The sequence below is a fragment of the Geotrypetes seraphini genome, chromosome 1, assembly GCF_902459505.1.
Source record: "Geotrypetes seraphini chromosome 1, aGeoSer1.1, whole genome shotgun sequence".
NCBI lineage: Eukaryota > Metazoa > Chordata > Amphibia > Gymnophiona > Dermophiidae > Geotrypetes > Geotrypetes seraphini.
This window is the reverse complement of record NC_047084.1, coordinates 342,935,107-342,958,820: the sequence shown is the minus strand read 5'-3', so window position 1 is coordinate 342,958,820 and position 23,714 is coordinate 342,935,107. Positions and strand designations below refer to the sequence as shown.

Genomic DNA, 23,714 nt, shown 5'->3' with positions numbered 1-23,714 from the left:
TCAGTTTGACATCGGTTGCGGGCAAGATGGTAGAAGCACTGATAAAGGACAGCATCTGTGAGCACATCGAAAAAAATGGGCTGATGAAAGCGAGCCAACATGGCTTCTGCAAGGGAAGATCGTGCCAAACAAACTTACTGCACTTCTTTGAGGGGGTAAACAGTCAGTTGGACAAAGGGGAACCCGTAGACATCATTTACCTCGACTTCAAAAAGGCGTTTGACAAGGTACCCCATGAGCGGCTACTTAGGAAGCTATGGAACCACGGGATGGAAGGGGACGTGCACAGATGGTTCAAACACTGGTTGGCAGGCAGAAGGCAGAGGGTTGGAGTGAAGGGTCATTACTCGAGCTGGAGGAAGGTCACAAGCAGGGTTCCGCAGGGGTCTGTACTCGGACCGCTGCTGTTCAATGTATTTATCAATTTATTTATCAATGACCTGGAAACGGGGACGAAGTGTGAAGTTATCAAATTTGCGGATGACACTAAACTCTGTAGAAGGGTTAGAAATGTGGAAGAGTGTGAGGACCTACAAAGGGACCTAAGCAAACTGGAGGAGTGGGCGAATAAATGGCAGATGGACTTCAATGTGGGAAAATGCAAGGTCATGCATTTAGGGAGAAAAAACCTGATGTTCAGCTACCGAATGGAGGGATTAGTATTAGAGAGAAGTAGCCTTGAAAGAGATTTGGGTGTACTGGTGGACACAACAACGAAGTAAGAAGGGTATTACGACCAGAACGAGAGAAGCCATACTGCCGTTGTATCGGGCAATGGTGCACCCGCATCTGGAGTACTGTGTTCAGTATTGGTCACCGTACCTTAAGAAGGCTATGGCAATACTTGAGAGGGTCCAGAGGAGAGCGACACGAATGATTAAGGGCATGGAAAACCTTTCATACACTGAAAGATTGGAGAGACTGGGGCTCTTCTCCCTGGAAAACATGATAGAGACCTACAAGATCATGAAGGGCATAGAGAGAGTAGAGAGGGACAGATTCTTCAAACTTTCAAAACATAAAAGAACAAGAGGGCATTCGAAAAAGTTGGAAGGAGACAGATTCAGAACGAATGCTAGGAAGTTTTTCTTTACCCAGCGTGTGGTGGACACCTGGAATGCGCTTCCAGAAGACGTAATAGGACAGAGTACGGTACTGGAGTTCAAGAAAGGATTGGACAATTACCTGCTGGAAAAAGGGATAGAGGGGTATAAATAGAGGGCTACTGCACAGGTCCTGGACCTGTTGGGCCGCCGCGTGAGCGGACTGCTGGGCACGATGGACCTCGGGTCTGACCCAGTAGAGGCACTGCTTATGTTCTTAATTGATATTATTATTGGTAGCAAAAAATGTAGATCAAAATACTATTGCAGAAAAATGCATTCTGGTGGAAGATTAAAAGATACTAGTAATCTTAAATCCATGGAACTAAGCATGGATGAAAGTTTTCATTGATACCTTTTCCATGATTTTATCTTAATGGTAGGTCAGCAGGAAATAAAACTCATATGGAGACTGGCTTGAAGAACATCAATTCGGTTTCATACAGAAACATGGCTGCAGTCAGAGGATGACCTCATTATTAATGAACTCTGCCCTTAGGTTTTAAACGTCTATTGATACCCAGAAAAGGGAGATAAGAGAGAATGATTGGTGTAATATAGAAAGATTTTTTTTATAGAATAAGGTTTATTAGATTCTTTTAGGGGTCCTTTTACTAAGGCGCGCTAATTGAATTAGCGCACGCTAAATATTAGTGCACACTAAACGCTAAGGCGCCCACAGAATATAATGGGCGCCTTAGCATTTAGCATGCGCTATTCTTTAGTGCATGCTAAATTGGTTAGCACACCTTAGGACCCCTTAGTTCACTAACTTTGGAAATAATATCTTGTAGGATAGCAGATGATTTTCTACCAGACATATTGCAATTAATTCCTCTTTATTGCCCCTTAGTCAAATGGTTTCAGGCAAAGGATGATTTTTATGCCAAAATGTATTGAACTCAAATTATGCCATATTATTAAGAAATAACCTACTGCATTGTAACTAAATTACGATGCATAGGTAGATGACTTGTATGCTGGGGGAGATTGTGGGGTTGGGAGGGAGATTAAAGGGTTGAGGCCTGGAGAGCAATTCCTTCAGGCAGCCTTGGGGGCCTATGCTAGACCGGCTGCAGAAAGAAGAATTTTCATCATCGAAGGTGGGCCGGCCTAGCAAAGACCCCAACGCTGCCTGATGGAATCGCTAAAGTAACATTAGTGGCAGCTGTGTGTGGAAGTTAAAAGCAAAGTGAGCTGCCACTGCTAGTCCAGGATGGCTGGGGAGAGCAAACGATGGTGGAGGGTGGGAGACCTACAACGCTACATACCCCCTGACAATTGTGCACATACTCCCTGGGGTACATGTACCATGTGTTGAGAACCTGAGCTCTAAATTATTTTTATCTAGTCTTGTTATATGTTATATGAACTATTTGCTGGCAATAGTGGAATATACGAGGGAGTTCTGAAAAATTCTCAGCCCAACCAATTTCCTAAGTTCTTAGTATTATCTTGCCACTGTAGCTGAAAAAAGAGTGCTATTTTATTTTGCAAATTGCCAGTTTGTAGAATTGTAATGCTATGTTATGACATTATTTTCATAGCATTACTAGAATCATGTCAACGAAAAGCGTGGAATTTTCAAGTGTGGAACTCCAAGCCATCATGAAGTTCCAATTCCTGCAGATGAAAACTCCTTCCCCCAAAAAAAAAAAAAATCCATAAATGTATGATGCAAACATTGTGTGACAAATGTCCACCATACTCCACAGTGAAGAAGTGGTGTACAAACTTTCAGCATGGAGATTGAGACCAAAGATGCAGCAAGGTCTGGGAAGCCTCACACAGTGTCAACGTCTAAAACTGTTGACCATGTCCATGAGCTGAATTTGGCAGATCAATGAATATCGGCTAAAACACTTGCTGGAGACACTACACATATCCAGGGAACATTCTGGGCATATAATCCATGAGTAGCTGGGTACGCAGGAGGGAAATTCTATAAGAGACACTTAAAGTTAGTAGTTCAGAAGGTAAGAAAAGAGGTTAGCTTTCATAAAATGACAAAAGATCTCAGAAAGAGGAAGACAGGCAAAATTATCAGGAAAAGTTCAGAGATGCTGGTTGAGTAGTCAGGAAAGCAAAGAAGCAAATAGCCGACAAATAGCTGATAAGGTAAAAGAGTAGGACGACACTTTTTTTAAAAGATATATTGATAGGAAGAAGTGCAAAAGTGGCATTGTGAGACTCAAAATTGAAGGGGAGAAATATGTAGAAGCTGATAAAGATAAGGCCGAATTGCTTAACAAATATTTCTGTTCTATCTTCAAAGCTGAAGCGCCAGGAGCAAGACTGCAGAAGATAAACGCTTCAATAATAAGTTTTATCAAGCTCATAATTGGAAAAAATAAAATTTAATTGGGAGATAAGCACCCATCTTTTTAGCCACAATTATAGAAAAGATAGGTGCCTAGCGGTACCTAACACCAAAATAGGTGTGTTTAGGGTGGAGAAAGACTTAGGTGCTGCTAGGCACTATTCTCTAAAGGACTAAGGCACCTATAATATAGACCTTTAAAACCCTGGCCTACATTACAGACACCTAAGTTTTAAGCTAGGCACCACTAAGTGCGATTCTGTAATGGGCACCTAAGTTTGATTGACATACAATAGGTGCCTAACTTTAGACACCAGTTACAGGCTCTACCCCCTCTTCCTCCCTTCCTGTTCCAATGCGACCCTCCTCTTCCCTTCCGTGTCCCAACATGACTCTAGTCATCCTACTCTCTGTTCTACAGCCCAAATTCATGCCTTCCTCCCACAGGTGTTTACCTCCTCTGGAAGGCTCCCTTCTCCCAGCCGCAGTTCCTACACACTGCCCACAGCTGACCTGGAAGCCTTCCCTCTGACATCAGAAGAAAGGCTTCCGGGTCAGCTGCTGCCACAGCTTTGTAAAGAGAACTGCAGCTGGGAGGAGGCAGCTGGCCAGTGGAGGTAAACACCTGCGGGAGAGAGGCATGAATTTGGGACACAGAAAGGAGGGAAGGACAATGAGGGGTGCTTTGGGACAGGAAAGGAGGAAGGGGGGGGGGCGTTGGCAAAGGAAGGGAGAAGCAGGACCCTAGTTCATAAGTATGAGTCCGAAGTAAGTCAGATGTTCTTAACCCAGGGACTGCCTGTACTGCTTATTCTCTAAGGAATCGTTGTGCATATACTTACTTTAGAAGAAAAGCATTGTTCGAGTTGTTCAGATTTGCTACAGCAGGACACATACATCATTAAGTAGGCACGTGATATCCTTGATATCATCTCCCAAGAAAATATTGAGAGTCTTTTGGCCAAACTGTGGAGGTAACTAATTAGAAGATAAACTGGTTAAAATACATATTCCTATATCACTGCAAGCAGTACATATAATGAACTTCCATAATATTCTATTATCTTGTTCTTTTAGCTTAAAACAAAAAAAAAGGGAAGATAGAATCACAAAACTCTCTAACAACACTACTTTAACAGGAGTCAAATGTGAAGGAACAACACAGTGGTGTACTAAGCAGAGGCAGGAGGGGCTGAACCAGCAGTAGTAGCAGTAAACTTTAAATTCAGACATTGCGGGACATCCTGCACCTCCGTGGGCCTGCCGGTCCACCCTCTCCAACATCACTTCCTTGTTCCGGAGCAGAGCCGGCAGCCACAGGAAAGTTCAGGTAAGTCCCACAATGACTGAATTTAAGTTTACAGCCACTGCTGCTGGTTTGAGAAGCATATAGTAGCAGTAGAGAGGTGAGGTGACAAGATACTGGATGGCATGGGGTTGAGGGAGAGAGAAGGGAGCAGGATACTGGTATAGAAGGGTGGTGAAGGGAGAGAAAGGGGGCAGATGCTGATGGAAATGATGTGCAGGGAGAGAGAAAGAAGAGGAAGGATACTGGATGGAACTGGGTTGGAGGGAGAGAAAGGGGGTAGATGCTGATGGAAATGGGATGAAGGGAGAGAGAAAAAAAGCAGGCATTGGATGTTAGTGGTGAGGGGAGAGGGAGAGTCTATGTTGAATGGAAGTGGATAGGAGAGAGAGAAAGAGGGGGAACAGATGCAGGAAGGAAGTGGACAGAAGGGGCAGACATAGGATGGAAATGGAGAGGTCAGAAAGAAGAAGATGCTGGATGGAAGGGGTAAAGAAAGAGGGCACATGATGGAAGTTAGAGAATAGAGTTAGTGAAATACTGGAGGGGTGAGGGAAAGAGGTGGCAACCTGTATGTAGACACAGTGAAAAGGGAAATTAAGTTCTGGATAGTAAGAATTTAATCTAGACAGATGCGGAAAATAAATTTAGAAAGAAGATGAGGGAAGAAAAGGAAATGGAAAGGAAAGGAGAGAGTGAAATGCCAAATGTTGGAGGTGGGGTGTGGAGAGGGAAGGGAAGGAAAGGAGAGAGTGAAATGCCAGACCATGGGAGTGTTGGAGAGGGAAGAGAAGGAGAGGAGAGGAGAAGAGAAGAGAGGAGAGAGATGCCAGACCATTGGAGGAGGAAGGGAAGAAGATGGATGCCAGGCCAAAGGGGGTAGAGGGAGAGATGGAAGGGGGAGGGAGACAGTTTCTGGAACGGGCACAGAAGGAGAGAAGATGCCATATAGAAGGGGCAGAGAGGGCAGACAGTGGATGGAAGGAAGAGAGTGTTGAGAAGATGAGGAAAACAGAAACCAGAGAAGACAAAAAGTAGAAAAAAATTTTCTATTTATTTTTTTGTTTTAGGATAAAGTAGTATTGCAGTTGTGTTGATAAATATTTATAAATAAATATGGAAATAAGGTGATACTTTTATTAGACTAATTGTAATACATTTTTGACTAATTCAGAGACCAAAACCCCCTTCTTCAGGTCAGGACAGGACAGGATACAATAACAGCAGTATACTTTACTGACCTAAGAAAAGAGGTTTTGGCCTCTGAAAGCTAATTGAAAAATGCATTAGCCCAATTAAATGGTATTTTCCATTTTTGTTTTATTCCCCCCCCCCCTTTTTGCCCCCTTTTATAAAGCCTTGGCGATATTAGCTCTGACGCTCACATGAATTCTATTAGCGCTGGAGCTTTTACTGCAATGGTCGGTGATTTTAAAAAGCCTAATGTACCTTAATAAAAGGGGAGGGGTGATTTAAGAAACCACGTTAGGGTTTTTTTTTTTATCGCCAGCCGCAGCAGTAAAAGCTGATGCTCATAGACATCATATGAGCATTGGAGCTTTTACTTCTGTGACCTGAAATAAAAAACCCTAACACAGTTTCATAAAAGTGGGCGTTATCTGTTAATTTGTAAAGTGATGATTGCTATTTCTCTGTTTTTCACATTTACATCTGCTATCTTTATATTTTGCACAATATTAGGGGACACACATCACTATTTCTGTTTCTGTGGTGTTGCATTGTATGCAGAGTCCAGCTTCTTGGTGGTTAAGTTTAACTTTTGCCTACAAATTTCTATTTTCTCCCCCTCCTCCCACCTTTTCAAAACCATAGCATGGTTTTGAGCGCCAGCCGCAGCAGTATGTAAGATGTTGTCTTTTCCTAGGTACATTCTTATTGTGCGATGTCTGGATTTTTACTAAAATTCATATAGATGAGGGGGTGTCAAAAAAATGATGGGCCCTGGGTGTCATATATACTAGGTATGCCACTGGAACAACAGTACAGTGCCCAACAGACTAAGGCAGTGGTCGTCACTAATTTTTAAGTTGGGGATGATTTGAGTTCAAAAGAGCTGAAGAGCCAACAAATACATTCCTCCCTCCATATTTGCAGGGGTTTAGGGGCAGAGCCGGCCCATGAATAAGGAAAATTCACAAATAACTTTTGGGCCGACTCTGACCCACCCTCGGACCTTACCTGGTGGTCTAGCGGTGACGCGGGGCAAGAGCAATCTTCCTAAATTCCTGCCCCATGCAGAGCCGTCATCAAAAATGGCTGCCGTGAGTTCCCGTTGTAGTCTCATGAGACCACGGATACTCACAGCAGCCATTTTTCATAACGGCTCTGCATGGGGCAGGAGTGTAGGAAGATCTCTCCTGCCCTGCGTCACCGCTAGACCACCAGGTAAGGTCCGTGCACGAAGTTGCCACCGGAGCTGTGCTCCTGGAGTGGTTGCTTGCCTCCAATCCCCCCTCCTCCTCTGATCGCCTCCTCCTCCTCGCCCCAATCCAAGTCCTGGGGCCAGTTCTGGTTGATGCGGGCTGCCTCCAAGCGATTCTCTAGGGAAGAGGGGCTTGAGCAAAAATTTGCGAATACTCGAAACTGTGATCGCTGAAACTGCGAATAGTGAGGGAGAAGTGTATCTTCCTCCTTGAGGCCACAACACCAACCAAAGTTTCTTGACTTCCATCCCCACCAGAACACATGGCCTCAGTCACACATACAGAAAACAGAAAAACTATCTTCAAATACAGGCCCACAAACTAGAAGTACTAACAATCAAAACCCTCAGATGCTAGACTCTACACACAGTACAACACAAGAGAAGAAATGCATTTCTTCCATAATAGTCCAAAATAAAAGGCAGAACATATAAATTTTCATGCATGCGTGAGAGAGGAACCCAAAATATAGCTATGTGATTCAGAGATCCACATTAGGACTTACAGCCCAGGGAAATGAAGAGCATGCCAATCATTTCAGGTATATTTATTTTGAATATCCTGAAAGCTTGACTGGCTGGATATGTCGCAAGGACTGGGTTGAGAAGCACTGTAAGAAGCTGAGGGAAGGGTATAGGAATATGCCTAGTTTCTCTGCCTTTGAGCTGATCTGCAGCAGCACACCAACCAGAAAGAGTGATAGGGGCTATGATGACATTTTCATAACGTAAGAAAGACACAGAGCTCAGAACACAAAGAGAAAATGACCTTGTGATTTAGCGGGGCCATACTAGATTTAGTGCTTATAAAAATGGGGGAAATACTTCTGATGTATTAATGGGTGATCATCTGGCATTGTGTGGTTTAGCCAGGTGTAGAGATGGCTCATTCAAAAGCAAAGGTTCTAGACTTTAAAAAAATAAATAAATAAACCCACTTTGTTCAGGTTTCTGGGTCTTGCCACATTTGAGTGAAAAGAACCGACGTTTTAGCCACCATGCTGTGGCTTTCTTCATACCCTGAGAAAAGCCACAGCATGGTAGCTGAAACGTCGGTTCTTTCCACTCATATGCGGCAAGACCTGGAAACTTGCTTCAATCATGATGCCAGCTGCGGAAACCTAAGAGAACATATAACTTTGTTCAGATGGGGGATTATGTCAAGGAATTGTGGTACTGATGGGGACATCTGGAAGAAGTAGGAAAGCAGTGGGCAAAACTGAAAGTGACTATTGTAAGGGCAAAAAATCATTTTGTAAGGTAGTAAGTAAAAGTAAGAGGATAGGAAGGCTGCTTTGATTCCCAAAAGTAGTAGCTCAAAAGGTAAGAAAAAAGAGGTTAGCTTCATAAAATGGCAAAAGATTCAGAAAGAGGAAGACAGGCAAAATTATCTGGAAAAGTTCAGAGATGCTGGTCGAGTAGTCAGGAAAGCAAAGAAGCAAATAGCAGACAAATAGCTGATAAGGTAAAACAGTAGGACGACACATTTTTTAAAGATATATTAGTGATAGGAAGAAGTGCAAAAGTGGCATTGTGAGACTCAAAATTGAAGGGGAGAAATATGTAGAAGCTGTTAAAGATAAGGCTGAATTGCTTAACAAATATTTCTGTTCTGTCTTCACAGCTGAAGCGCCAGGACCAAGACTGCAGAAGATAAACGCAAATAGGGCTGGAGGTGTAATAGACCCTGATTGATTTTCAGAGTATTGTGTTTGTGAGGAGCCAGCTAAACTAAAGGTGGACAAAGTGATGAGCCTGGATGGTGTACATCCGAGGGTACTGAAGGAACTTAGGGAAGTTTTGGCGGTTCCACTGGTAGACCTTTTCAATGCTTCTCTAGAGTTGGGAGTGGTATTGGAGGACTGGAAAAGAGCAGATGTGGTCTGATCAAGTGCTGCTAAACTTGATCATCTGTGATAGGATGTGATTGATCCAGGCTTTATGTCCCTTCTAAAGGGAGAAGATTCACAGCCTGCAGAGTAAAGAGGCAAAGACTGTGTTATCAGAATTAGTATCAAATTTATTAGCAATTAAATTTCAGTCTTTGTATTGGGAGCACAGTTTGCTCTTTTCTCGCCTGTCTACTGTACTCCAGATTCAGCATTTAGACAATCACTTTTATAACCAATTCCACATCACATCCATTGGTTGATACAATTTCGCATTATTGGTTGATATAATTTCATAACAAATCACATGGCTTACACCTAAGAGCTAACTCAAAAACATTTACAGTTGTTCCAACTCTTTAATTTCAAGTATATCCTTGCCAGCATAAGCTTTTAATTATTTTACCTTATCTTACATTTCATTTTACTTTCAGTATCATTGTATTTCTTAAGCATCCTAAACTTTAGTATAGACTACTATAATTTTCTATTTAAATGTTAATCCCCATTATTACTTAGTACAATTTCTCTACTTAATTTGCTAGTAAATAATATTACACTAACTTCTATAAATCCTTATATAGCAAAGTTACTTCTTGTTTCAGCTTTCAATCTGTCACATCTCATTACTAATATAAATCCTATTTCAACCTCTACTTTGATGTCTACAATCTAACTGTATGTTATACTTTTAGCATTAGATGGCAGTAGTAAGCTTTACTGTTCTTATTGGGAGGGGGGGGCAGGGTTATCTGTTTACCGCTGACCTAGTTGCTGTTAGTTGTACAATTCTCTTCTAGCTAGCCACTTTTACATGTCACGAACCTCTTCCTGTCAGTAACATGTTTTTCTCAAAACTTATAACAGAATCTTTGTCATGTGATTTCTTATAATCCTGAAGTGGTTTCTTGTGAAATAGCTTCTAGCTTTCTGCCTTTTTTTTTTTTTTTTTTAATATCATCCCTGGGCCTGATTTTATATTTTATCCCAACTCAATTTCTTATCACAGCCCAATTAATCCTTAAGTTCATTAGCACAGGCTTAATTGCAATTAAAGGTAATTCAAAATTGTCCATGCACTACAATTCTTCCATAGCCCTCCTGCAGTTTGTATCCCCAAAACTCTGGAAAGTCTGTCTTGTTTGTGTCTTACCCAAGCTTACCACTTATCCAGCTCTCAAGGTGTCCATCTTCTTTCTGCCTGTACATTCTGATTGTCATACCTGAAAAGCTCACCTTGCCTCATTAGGTCCCTCTCCACAAAAGAAGGTCCGACTTCTGTGGTAAGTAAATAAATGGAAATGCTTTTAAAACAGAGAATAGTGATGTTTCTGGAATCCAGTGGATTACAGGACCTGAGGCAACATGGATTCACTAGAGGCAGGACTTTTCAGACAAATCTGATCAATTACTTTGACTGGGTGACCAGAGAACTCTATAAAGGGCGATAGCTAGATGTGGCGTATTTAGATTTTAGCAAAGCCTTTGACAGTGTTCTACACAGGTGTGTAATAAACTCAGTGCTGGATGGACTGGGTCAGGAACTGGTTGAGTGTAAGGCGACAGAGGGTCATAGTCAATGGAGATCACTGAGAAAAGGGATGTTATTAGTGGTGTGCCTCAAGGTTTGGTTCTTGGGCCTGTTATTTTAACATTTTTGTAAGCAATATTGCTGAAGGGCTGTCAGGTAAGATTTGCCTCTTTGTGGATGATCCCAAATTCTGCAATAGAGTAGACACCCCTGAGGGTGTAAATAACATGAGGAAGGACATAGCGAAGCTTGAAGAATAGGCAGAAATGTGGCAGCTACGATTTAATGTAAAGAAATGTAAGGTCATGCATTTGGGCTGCTAAAACCTGAGGGAAGGAGACAGTTTAGGGGGTGAAGAACTTTTGTGCATGAAACAGGAGCGGGATTAGGGTATGATAGTATGTGATAATTTAGAAGGATGCTAGGGTGGATAGGGAGAGATATAGCCAGTAGGAAAAAGGAGGTATTGATGCCCCTGTATAAGAATCTGGCGAGACCTCATTTAGAATATGAGACCACACCTTCAAAAAGATATAAAAAGGACAGAGTCAGTCCAGAGAAAGGCTACTAAAATGGTCAGTGGCCTTCATCATAAGGCGTATAGGGACACACTTAAAGAGGAGGAGGAGGAGAGGTATGATAAAGATGTTTAAATACTTATAGGACATAAATGCACATGAGGCAAGATTACCAGATTTTTGTCCATAGAAACCCGGACACATGGCCTGTTACGCTCCATCCCATTCCACCTCTAGCCATGCCCCTTCAAAGCTTTGTCTTTATTTTCTGACCGTATCTGAAGGGTCTCTGAGCATGCGGCTGAAAGGTTGGGGCTTTTCAAAACCCAAACTACTGGGTTTTGGAAAATCCATCCAGGCACCCAGATAGTCTTCTAAAAAGTGGACATGTCTGGGTTTTCTTGGATGTCTGGTAACCCTAGGCAAGTCTAATTTGAAAGGAAGCTCCGGAATGAGAGAGCATAGGATGAAGTTAAGAGATGTCAGGCTCACGAGTAATCAAAGGAAATACTTTTTTACAGAAATGGTGGTAGATGCATGGAACAGTCTCCCGGCAGAAAGTGGTAGAGACAGACTGTGTTAGAATTCAAAAAAGAGTGGCAAAGGCATGTGGGATCTCTTAGGAAGATCAAACGCCTACAAATTATTCAAAATGTTTCCATAAAACTCATTACTAAATCCAGAAAATTTGATCATGTCACACCCCTTCTAAAAAACGCACATTGGCTTCCAGTTATCCATCGGATAACATACAAACTTTGTTTACTTATCTTTAAATCTTTACTTTACAAGACTCCAGCATTCATATACAAGCTATCATCCAAGTAGAACTTTAAGATCTAACGAGCAAAATTTACTGACCATTCCTTCCTTGAAGATTATTAATACTAGACGGCAGTTTATCTTTTCAGTAACCGCTCCACAGACTTGGAACGCTCTTCCAATTTATTTAAGAATGGAGAAGGATTTAGGAAAATTTAAAAGCAATTTAAAAACATTTCTTTTTAACGATGCTTTTAATATTTAATTCAATAATTTAAAGACCAGTGATTCTATTATTATATGTTTTAATGTTATATGATTCCCTATTGTGTTTATCCTTTGTTTTTGCTTTTCTTTAATTAATTGTATTTTAAAACCCTATCTTACCCTTTGTAATGAGAACATGTACTGAGTAATTACCCGATGTTATTATTTAATTTATATTGTTTGTCCCTCATTGAATGTATTTTTAAATGTTCATCGCTTAGAATTTGGATTGAGCGATTAATCAAGACAAATAATAAACTTGAAACTTGAAACTTGAGGAGATAGCTGTGGACGGGCAGACTGGACGGGCCAGTTGGCCTTTATCTGCCATCATGTTTCTATGTTTCTAAAAGGACTGCTTTCACTCTGTCTACATCTTCTTATCACCTCAAGCCTAATGGAATAACCCAGTTGGACATCATCTCTGTACATGCGATAACTGAAGTTGAAATGATATACTGTATAGTAAGGGTAGACATAAATGCTGGAAAGCAAGGCCAGCTCTACACATGAGCAGATGTGTTTACACACATGGCCCTGATCATCAGCCCCTACTGACTTATGCAAATAAGACCCCACAATGAGTGTCTGCACTTGGCTATGCAACCTCCACAGGACACCCCTGCTTGAAAGCAGAGGTCATAGATCGGTCCCTGCAGAATACCACAGTGTTACTTCCATGAAATGCCTTTCCTTCCCCAGCATTCCCACTTTCTTTTCTTACATTTTCCTTTATTTCTCTGCCAGCATTCCTTTCCCTCTTTCACATCTTGCCCAACATTCATCCCTTCCTCACTCACCTCCTCCTTATTATAAACTCTCTCTCCTTTTTGCTTTTCCTCAAATTCATCTTCCTTCTTCTTGCATATTTCTCCTTCCCTATTCACGGTTTCAGCGATCGTGGTTTCAACTATTCACAATTTTTTGCTGGAGCCCCCTGCTTCCCAGAGAATCGCTCAGAGGCAGCCCGCATCAATCAGAACCGGCCCCAGGACTTGGATTGGGGCGAGGAGGCAATTGGAGGAGAAGGGGGCGATTGTAAGTGAGCAGCTGCCTCAGGAGCACAGCCCTCAGCCGTGGACACAGCTAGTGGCAACTTCGTGCACGGACCTTACCTGGTGGTCTAGCAGTGACGCAGGGCGGGAGTGATCTTCCTACACTCCTTCCCCGTGCAGAGCCATCATCAAAAATGGCTGCCGTGAGTTCCTATGATCTCACGAGACTACAACGGGAACTCACGGCAGCCATTTTTGTTGATGGCTCTGCACAGGGCAGGAGTGTAGGAAGATCCCCCTGCCCCGCATCACTGCTAGACCACCAGGTGAGGTCCAGGGGTGGGTCAGAATCAGCCCAAAAGTTATTCGCAAATTTTTCTTATTTGCAGGCCGACTCTCCCCCTAACCCTCGTGAATACGGAGGGAGGAGTGTAGTACTTCCTTTCCTCTTTTGCTTTTCCCCAGGTCTTCAAAACTTCTCTAGTCTTTTCACCCTTGCCTTCTTCCCTTTCTCACCTCTTGCCCAGGATTATCCTTTCATTTACCCCTTTCTGTCTTGCCTCCCTTTCTAACACTGATCACTACACTCTCACCTCTCCCTGAGCATTCTGCGCCTTCCTTCTCCCATTTCTAGCATTCAACCTTTCCTCCCCACCCAATTCCCTCATTTACTAATGTCATTGTTTTATTTTATTTATTTATTCAATTGCTATACCATTCTCCCAGGGAAGCTCAGAATGGTTTACATTAATTTTTCCCTATCTGTCTTGGTGGACTCACAATCTATCTAATGTACCTGGGGCAATGGGGGGATTAAGTGACTTGCCTAAGGTCACAAGGAACAGTGAGGGTTTGAACCTAGAACCTCAAGGTGCTGAGGCTATACATTTAACCACTGCACCACACTCTCCCCACATTCTCATGTCTCATGGTGGGAAATTTGGTGGGTGCTGCTGCTCAGGGGGATGGAAGGGAGGGATGGAAATCTACTGCACAGGGGAGTGGGAGGTTGGTAGGGATGGAAAGCTGCTACACAGGGGAATGGGTGGGAGGAGAGGAAAGATGCTGCACATGGGGGGGGGAAGAAGAGAGAAAAATTGTTGGAGTGGAGGAGAGGACGGAAGAGAGGAAAATCCTGCATGTGGTAGAGGAGAGGGAGACATGCATGGAGAAGAGAGAGGGAGAAATGTTAGACATAGGGTGGAGGGCAGGGAGAGAGAAAGAAATGTTGCACATCATAATGGAAGGGAGGAAGGGAGAGATGCTGTATGGAGGGGAATAGAGAGGTTTGACCCAGGGCACAAGGCAGGCCACATTTTTTCATTTGGTTTAGTTTGTGTCAGTTATAGAATTTTTTGTTTTATGTAGATTTTTCTTCTTCATTTTATTTATTTAATTAATTTGTCTATCCCGTCCTCCCCCAACATTGGGGGTGATGTCAACAGTGCACACTCCTGGAGTAGATGAGTAGCTTAATGGTTAGTGCAGTAGCCTGAGAACCAGGGGAACTGGGTTTAGTTCCTGCTGCAGCATCTTGTGTCTCCATGCAAGTCATTTAACCCTTCATTGCCCAAGTATAAAATAAGTACCGGTATATAATGGAAAACCACTCTGTTTGTAATCACAGAAAGGTGGTATATGAAAATGCATCCCTATAGTGTACATTATTGATGATACAGGAGGAATCCCAAAATTTCAGATTTTTCCCTGTCATTTTGGGTTAAAAGCAACATGAATGGCATGGGAAATGTTGATGAAATTCCCTATCTTGTTTCAAACATGTGCACATCCCTCTCCCCCCTCCTCTCGTCTCCCCTCTTATGCCCCTGCTTATTTCACCAAGAATTCACAGCCAGCCTGCTTCTTCTCTCCTCTTGCTCTTCATTTGCAGCACAGAAAGGTGTTGCACTGAATCTGCTTCGGCAGTTAACAGGCCACATTTGCCCAGGACAAGCAGAAGGAAGAGGAGATGCAGAGAGACCAGAACAACCTCATTTGTTCTCCCAGCTGCCAGCACTTTAATTCCCAGGTCTGCAACATTGCTGCTCTAGGCACTGTTCCTGCCAGTAGAGGGTGCTGTATCACTACCACATTTTCAGCAGTGAGGACTAGTGCTGCCCGGTTCACCAATTCACTTCGGTGAATTGATTCATTGTCCAAGAAAATCAGACTCACCAATTCAGTGACCAACATTCCCCCACACCCCTCTGGTGAGACCAGACATACTTCCGAGGCCTCCAAAAGCAGCTGTGGCAGCGGCGGTGGATGGTCAGCAGTGGTATCGCTCTGAATGGGCTGCTTTGTGATCTGCCCCACCGGGGGATTGCATCACTTATGATGTCACTGATGACATGGCAGAGGGAAGACCTAGTGGGGCAGGCTGTGAGTAGCCCAGTCAGAGTGATGCCACTGCTGACTGCCCACCGCCACTACCGCTGCTGCTTAGGAGGCCTCGGAGGTATGTCATGTCTCATGGTGGGAAATTTGGTGGGGTGCTGCTGCTCAGGGGGATGGGAGGGAGGGATGGAAAACTACTGCACAGAGGGATGGGAGGTTGGTAGGGATGGAAAGCTGCTACACAGGGGAATGGGTGGGAGGAGAGGAAAGATGCTGCACATGGGGAGGAGAGAGAAAGAATTGGAATGGAGGAGAGGAAGGGAGAGAAGGGGTGAGAGGGGAAATCCTGCATATGGTAGAGGAGAGGGAGACATGCATGGAGAAGAGAGAGGGAAAAATGTTGGACGTAGGGTGGAAGGCAGGGAGAGATGGTGCATGGGGAGAGAGAAAGAAATGTTGCACATCATAATGGAAGGGAGGAAGGGAGAGATGCTGTATAGAGGGGAATAGAGAGGTTTGACCCAGGGCACAAGGCAGGGAGAGAGAAATATATATAGAGAGAAATCATAAACAGTGGGAAAGAAACAAAATGTTGGATATGGCAGTGGAAGGTACATGTAGAAACAAATCATTTTATTTTCTATTTTGTGATTACAATATGTCAAATTTGAAATGTGTATCCTGCCAGAGCTGGTGTTAGCGAGCGTGAGCTATGACCTAACAGAGGAAAATACTTTTTTGTTTATTTTGTTTATATCACAGCATCGGTGTGGGGTTGGAGAGAGAAATGGGGATGGAAAGGCTACAAAATACACCCGCAAGGATGTTTGGAAAAAAAAAAAAAAAAGTGTCCGATTGGGCAGGAAAAGCAAATCAAATCGAAAAATCAATTCAATAGGCCAAATCAAATCAAAAAGTTTTTCCCTGAATTGGGCAGCTCTAGTGAGGACCTACCTGTCCCTAGCAATTGAAAGCATAATAGTGAAACACCACCCCCAACTGGCAGCAATGCAGTTGGAAGGCTCCCGCTCGACTTAGAGGGTACAGTGGCTCTAGGTTACCTATACTTTTGTGAGGGAGGTGTCCAATGTGAGAATAAACCACAGAATTTCCTGAATATCGGTACGTGTTTTCAAGACTGCGTAGCTCCTGTTTTTCAGAACTTTGCTTATTTATCTTGCAAGTTAAATCTCAGAGTCCATACCTTTCTGCAAACAATTGACTGTCTGCAGTGAAAGTGAGACACTCCTCCGCATAACTGAAGTGGCCTACTAGTGGAGGCAGTTTAATTGGTGGCTTGTTTTGCAGACCCCTGAAGCACATTTCTCTTTCTACAGGTATCTTTCCACAGCAGAGAGCAGCTGCCCTATTTTTGGACTGAGATATAGCATCATCACAAATTCTGGCCTGGAAAATATATTTCTGTGAAGAAGAAAATATATTATTGTAACCATGGAAGAGGAATACTAATGCATGAAACAATGAAAGACTATGCTAGTTTTTTTTAATGATGTTACAAGCCAGTGTGATGTGGCATGAGCAGAGATAAGGTAAAATGCACACATTCTGTAAATGACACATTTTGTAAAGTAAAATCCAACATGGACGTTGGAAAAAGATCAGCCCTCAACATATATTGTATGCACATGAGATCATGCAAATTCCTTACTGAAGGGGTAACAAGCAGAAGGAAATTAATAAGGAGGAGATGCAAGGAGAGGGGGAACATTTGGAAAGATAAGATGACCAGATGAAAAGTTATAAAAAAGAAACATGAGTACAATGTCACACTCTTGCTTATCAGTGACAAGTGTAGTAGCATCCACGGGTCCCTTACTAGGCAAGCATATATTATGTCTTTACCAGGCAGTGATTCGCATCATTTCTAAGCTATAAATCTCAATGTGATGGGAAGATAAATTATCTGCTTCAATATTGTTTCAATGGGGCTTCCATAAGGCAGAATTATTTTGGATATAATTCAAGGTCTTTTGCCTTCCATTTAAGGGTTTACATGGATTAGGAAAAAGGTCAGACTTTGTTTTTTAGGCTATTACCTTTGTTCCAGTGATGATCTCTTCTGGTAGACTAGCCTGGCTTGCTAGGAGCAATTAACACACAAACATCTTTCTCAGAAACTGCTTTATTGTTTGCCTCACACAAAATAGAATGAATTTGGCTTACTTCAGCCAAGCACATACAGGCACCAGTCTGTTTTCCTAAGGTCTGCCTCCGCCTATAGGGAAAACTTGAGAGTTCCTCTTTCTCCCTCGGGGACTTCTCTAGAATAAACTCAGCCTTGATAAAAATACCTCTCTCCTGTTAGTCCCGTCCCTGTACATGCTAGGACCTGAAGTTCCACATTTGATTAGCACTTCCTGCTGCCTGGGGGTATAACATATGCATGGAGGAGGGAAAACCCATTAATCTATTACAATCTCCTATTTGTTATCCCTCTAGTTCAGGGGTGCCCAACACGTCGATCGCGATCGACCGGTCGATCGGGAAGACAACGCCAGTTGATCTCGTGTTGCCGTTCCAATCGGCCGGCCGATCAGCCTTCCTCTCCCCAAGGTTCCCCACCGGAATCTCCCCAAGGTTCCCCACGCACACTCATTCTTGCTGCGCCCTTCCTGCCCGACTGCCAGAACCCGTCGTCCGACTGGGGAATGATGTCACTTCCTTTGGGAGAAGGCGGGAGGGAGGTCTAGGGAAGTCACGACCCTTGAGAGCTGAGCGCCGGCTGCCCCTGGCGGAATTGACAAGCCAGACTGGAGAAAGGCGGTCGGGAGCAGGAGGTGCTCTACCCAAAATGCCGGAGCTGCTGCTGCTGCTCTGACGTCTTGAGCCTGAAAATGGGAAGTTGAGTGTCGTGCTAAAAAGAGACTGGAACGGCTCTCATGGAAGACTGGCTTTTTTTCTTTTCTTTTCCTCGGCCCTAGGGATCCAGAGATTTGGGCCTGCAGAAGCCTCACGCTGACCAGCATTCCTCTCCCTGACATCAATTCTTACATCGGAGAGGAATTTCTGGGCCAGCCAATTGCTGCCTGGCTGGCCCGGAACTTCCTCTCCGACATCAGAATTGAAGGGGAGCAGAATGCTGGTCAGTGCAAGGCTTCTGCATGCAGAGCTTGGGGGGCGGTGGCTTGGAGGCCTGTTCCTCGGTGGCGACGGCAAACCTAGTGGCTTGGGGGAGGGCAGGGAGAAAGAAACAAAGGGGGCAAGCAGGGAGACAAAAAGAAAGTGGGCATGGAGAGAGAGAGAGAAAGAAAGAACAGCAGGCAGTGAGAAAGAAAGAAAAAGTTGGGGGAGAGAATGAGGTATGGAAGAGAGAAAGCATATAGGAGGCTGAAAGAAGGAGTGGGCTGAAATCAGAAGATGTCAGAAGAAGTGCAGCCAGAGTGAAGTGAGAAGAAGTCAGAAGAAGAAAGTGCAACCAGAGACTCATGAAATCACCAAACAAAAGTAGGAAAAATGATTTTATTTTCAATTTAGTGATCAAAATGTGTCTGTTTTGAGAATTTATATCTGCTGTCTATATTTTGCACTATGGCTCCCTTTTACTAAACCACAATAGCGGTTTTTAGCGCAGGGAGCCTATGAGCGTCGAGAGCAGCGTGGGGCATTCAGTGCAACTCTCTGCGCTAAAAACTGCTATGTGGTTTAGTAAAAAGGTAGGGGCTATATTTGTCTATTTTTGTATGGTTGTTATTGAGATGACATTGCATAGAGTCATCTGCCTTGACCTCTTTGAAAAAAACCCGGAATATGAATGATAATTAACATTTTCTCTGCCTTTCAGTGTGCTTTGTGGGTTTTTAAAAAATTTTTTATTGTTGGTAGATCATTTTGACTTGGTCATTTTAAAAGTAGCTCGCAAGCCCAAAAAGTGTGGGCACCCCTGCTCTAGTTGGTACCAGGGCACATGTCTGTACAATGCCAACCCTTTTAAATTCCATCCTCAGATCTCTCCAATTAGAGGGAGATCACGAGATTTAGGAAATTGCTAGCTCTGACTAAGGAAAAATGCTTGAGTACCTAAGTCAATTCATGTAAACCATTCTGAGCTCCCCTGGGAGAACGTTATAGAAAATTGAGTAAATACTTACAGTCGATTGTTTTAATTAATATGGTCTTGAATCTAAGAAATGGGATATTTATTACTAAGGCTGTCATATTCATGTTTTGAGTGGTTGTTTTATGTATTAGCTTCATGAAAATGATTTTTATATTCCCCAGTGTCATTATTTGTTCAATGCATTGCCTTGAACCTTAGTGAGAACTGCTAACTAACGCAATAAAATAAATCAGGAAGCCTTTTGGCAGGGACTCTTTACTTTTATTGGAACTCTCTGGACTGTGAATATTCGAACTTCGCCCCCACCTGCTTTTTGGACTTTCTCCATCGGGCTTGAGTGCCTTCCTTCGGTGGTCCATTTTATGTGCTTTAAAATGTATTTTTCTTAAATAGCTGGACAATGAGGCTCCTAACACTCACATATGGTGTTCTCAGATGATTATCCTGCTGGCTTGGGAGCGCAGAGATGTGCCTGATCTTTCCACTTTGCAGGGGGGGAGAGCTTCAGGGCTGTTTGGGAGCTTTTCTGGAACACCATGACTCCAGTGGCTGGAAGTTGTGTTTTGAACTATTGATTGACATTTTGCTGTTCTTATTTGCATTGCAATTTTTGTGTTTATAACTGGGACACTTGGGGGTGTCTTGGGGGGTTGGGGGTTGGGGGGGAATGTTTCTTTATAAAACTATTTTTGGAGCATTGCGTGTTAGGATGAATCTTGGTACCTGTGTTTTACCTGCTCTAATAAAAATCATTTTACCATAAATCAGGCAAGAAAAATGCTTTTATTTATGGATCTCAATGTTATTATATCAATTATATCAGATGGGCCTTTGTATTCTGTTATGTGTTGAATTAATATGATATTTTTGGATTATTTGAATGTTCAAACTATTCCTTAAGTACTTCATAATATCTTATCAATATGTACTTCTTAAGATCATAACAATTCTTATGTAATCCGCCTTGAATCGCAAGGTAAAGGCGGAATAGAAATCACTAATGTAATGTAATTACATGTCAGTATATATTATTGCTATTGTTACAATTTTCATGTATAGTTTGATTTTAATACTGTATCTTGGGACACCAACTTCGGCCGAGCAAAAACGAGGTATGGGTAGCTTGGTAAGTCTGCAATAATGTTCAAGAATTGTGACCAGTGTCCCAAAACCAGTCTTTATTTCACACCAGGCTTTGTGTACCAAACACAAAACAGCAGACAACCACACTGATTTTAAATTCAGGCCAAAATTAACAGTCTTTTCTTCAGAATGAAGCAAGAGAGAAAAAAAAAACAACCCTCACTTTGCCTCTGTTGTCCATCCTTTTGGCCACTAGCTAGCTCTGCATAGTCTCTCAGCAGCTTTCTTTTGAAGCCCCCATGTCTGAACTGGTCACATTGTACCAGAACCTTTCAGGGCTACACTGCTTCATACCAGTCTTCTCAAACACTTTTGCTTAATAATGGCTTTAGGCTGGCCTTTCCACTGGGGAATTTCCCTTGGGGTTTTATTAGGCAAAACAGCACCCCCCAAGGAGGTAGGGTTGCCAGACGTCCGGAGGACATGTCTGGGGGGGTCCGAGAAGCTTTTCAAAACCAGGAACTTTCTTCAGGTTTTGAAAAGCTTCCAACGTTGGGACTGGGCATCCCTCCTGCCGGCGAATTTGCGGGGAGGTGGGGGGTGCCGGGCGGGAGGGACTGGGCATCCCTCCTGCCGCAATTGTTATGGGGGCGGGGGAGGGACTAGTTGCCTGGGCCGCTGAGCTAATCACGGCAGATGCGATCAGCTCAGCGGCCCGATCCGGAACATATTTTGGCTTGGTCTAAGTCGAAATGTATAAGTTCCGTCCAGGCAACCTGTCAAACTTTTTGATTATGGCTGATGGATGACTAACTGTAGGTTGTCTCACATCCCGCCCACCTCCTGCCCTACCCACTCCTCTAAAAATGTCCCTTATTCGATATGGGCACACAGAGGCAGTGAAAAGGCCTAAGCTGGTTTTAGATAAGTCTAAAACCCTGTTTGATTATTGGATGACCTGTCTTTTTGATCGTCCAAGTGTCAATTTAGGTGAGGTTTTAGACTTTTTTTTAATTTTTATTATATACAGGTACTTATTTTGTGCCTGAGGCAATGGAGAGTTCAGTGGCAGAAGTTGCAGTTAGAAAATATAAATAAATAATGTACCTTTAATTGTGCAATTAATCACAATTAAATATTTTAAATTGAAATACTGCCCTACAAAAATTAAACAATATAAAGTATTGAAAAATAGCAAATACAAAAAGCAAACTTAAAAAGTACAAATCTAAAAAATCTAAAACAGCATGTAGAATAATTAAAAACAGTCTTGTAATTTTCACAGCCTACTTCAGAAAAGCAAGCCTTTCTCTGCCACGTATAATATTCATAGTACTTTATAAAGACAGCTGTAAGAGTTCTGTAATCAAGGGAAGAATACAGAAGGAGCTTCTTCAGAAGTATATATTTACCAGTTAGAAGAAAGAGATGAGCCTAAAATTTGAGAAATAATTTTGCAGTTCAGAGCAATTAGAACGACCAAGAAAACATTTCTGATATACCTGCCCAAAAACTGATTGGATCTGTAAGACAGATCACTACACACAACTTGCTAAAACATTTGGCTGGCTCTGAAGTACATGTTCAGAAGTCCACAGCATAGAATTGTTAGGATCTTCTTCTTATCTTGATTTTAGAAAATTATTGAAGACCCAACTATTTGAAAAATTTGGATCCTAACTGGTTTTCTCTTTTAAAAATTCCATGCTTCTTTTATGTAATGTATCACCTTTTAAATTGCATTTTTACTGTATAATCGGTTCTTATTTGCTGTAATCCGTTTAGAACCATTCTTTTAAATTGTACTTTTCTTTTAAATTATATTCTCCACTATAGGATCAGTTCCTATTTATTGTACATTGCTTAGAATTGTATTTTCCTTTTAAATTGTACTCTTCATTGTATGCCTAGTTATTATTTGTTGTAAACTGCCTAGAACCACTTTGGTTAGGCGGTATATAAAAAATACAATTTATTATTATTATTATTATTGACCTGCATAGAAGAATTGTCAGAAGGAAATCACAAAAATCATCATCTAAAATTCTAAAGCATTGTCCTGCAAACTTTCTTGAGCCATGTCACACTAAACGTAGTGGTTGTGGCTCGAGGCATTCCGGAAGTGCGCGGATGAGGCAGTGATACACCACATGCATGAATAACATCAGCACGTCGACGTCCATGCATGCACGAAGTCCCTCTAGATGATCCCTGAGACGCCAGTGGGGGTGCCAGAAGGAAGAGGGCCAGAAAGAAGGAGAGGCATTGACACCGGCCTAAAGGACGTGCCTCTTGCCGCGAGAGGCACATCCTGTAGGCAGCAGAACCGTGCTTCTCCTTCCTCCCTAGTGTGCCATGGCACACCTGAAATCTCAGAAGGCACACTAGTGTGCCGCGGCACACAGTTTGCGATACACTGATCTAAAGCAAGGTTCTCAACATAGTCTTAGACACAGCCAGAGAGTAAAGTTTTCAGGGTACCCATAATGAATATGCATGACATAAATTTGCACACACTACCTTCTCTATATTCAAATCTATCTCATGCATATTCATTATGGATATCCAAAAACCTGACTGGCTGTGTGTGTCTCAAGGACTGAGTTGAGTTAAGAACAAACAAAAAACTTTTTATAAACCAAATATTTTTGAAACAAAAGGCTCTTTTTACAAAAGTGTGCTAAGCGTTTTAGCGCTAACCATATGCTAACCGCTAACATGTGCATGTTAGTCTATGGACGCATTCGTGTTTAGCACGTGCGTAGATTTGGTGAGCGCTAAAAATGCTTAGCACACCTTTGAAAAAGAGGGGGGAAAGTGTTTTGGAATAATGAAAAGAAAAATCAAATTATTTGGCCACATATATATAAGATACATACGAAGAGAAAAGAAAAGAATACATTGCCAGCTATTAAGTATGAAGATGGATGTATTAGGTTGTGAAGTTAATTTCCCCCAGCTGAAAAGAAATGAATATTCCAGCAAGATAATTTGGAAACACCTTGAAATAAAAATCAAACATAGTATTTACCTGAAATAAAAATAAAGGTTTTAGAATGGCCTTCACCGACTCCAACTTGAA

At 42.5% G+C, this 23,714-nt stretch overlaps 1 protein-coding gene across 3 annotated transcripts in view; it reads right to left on the bottom strand.

Moving 5' to 3' along the window:
• The window catches only part of LOC117368210 (vitamin D-binding protein-like), a 96,676-nt gene that overhangs the window by 5,756 nt on the left and 67,206 nt on the right, over positions 1-23,714 (bottom strand). For all 3 annotated transcript variants that reach the window (XR_004540925.1, XR_004540926.1, XM_033961631.1), the window contains exons 4-5: positions 16,676-16,893; positions 4,266-4,401 (exon numbers count right to left, since the gene is read on the bottom strand). Coding sequence is in view for 1 of the 3 variants with exons in the window: in XM_033961631.1 (XP_033817522.1) it covers positions 4,266-4,401; positions 16,676-16,893 (354 nt within the window). In the remaining 2 variants the exon portion in view is untranslated. The remainder of the gene's footprint in view (positions 1-4,265; positions 4,402-16,675; positions 16,894-23,714) is intronic.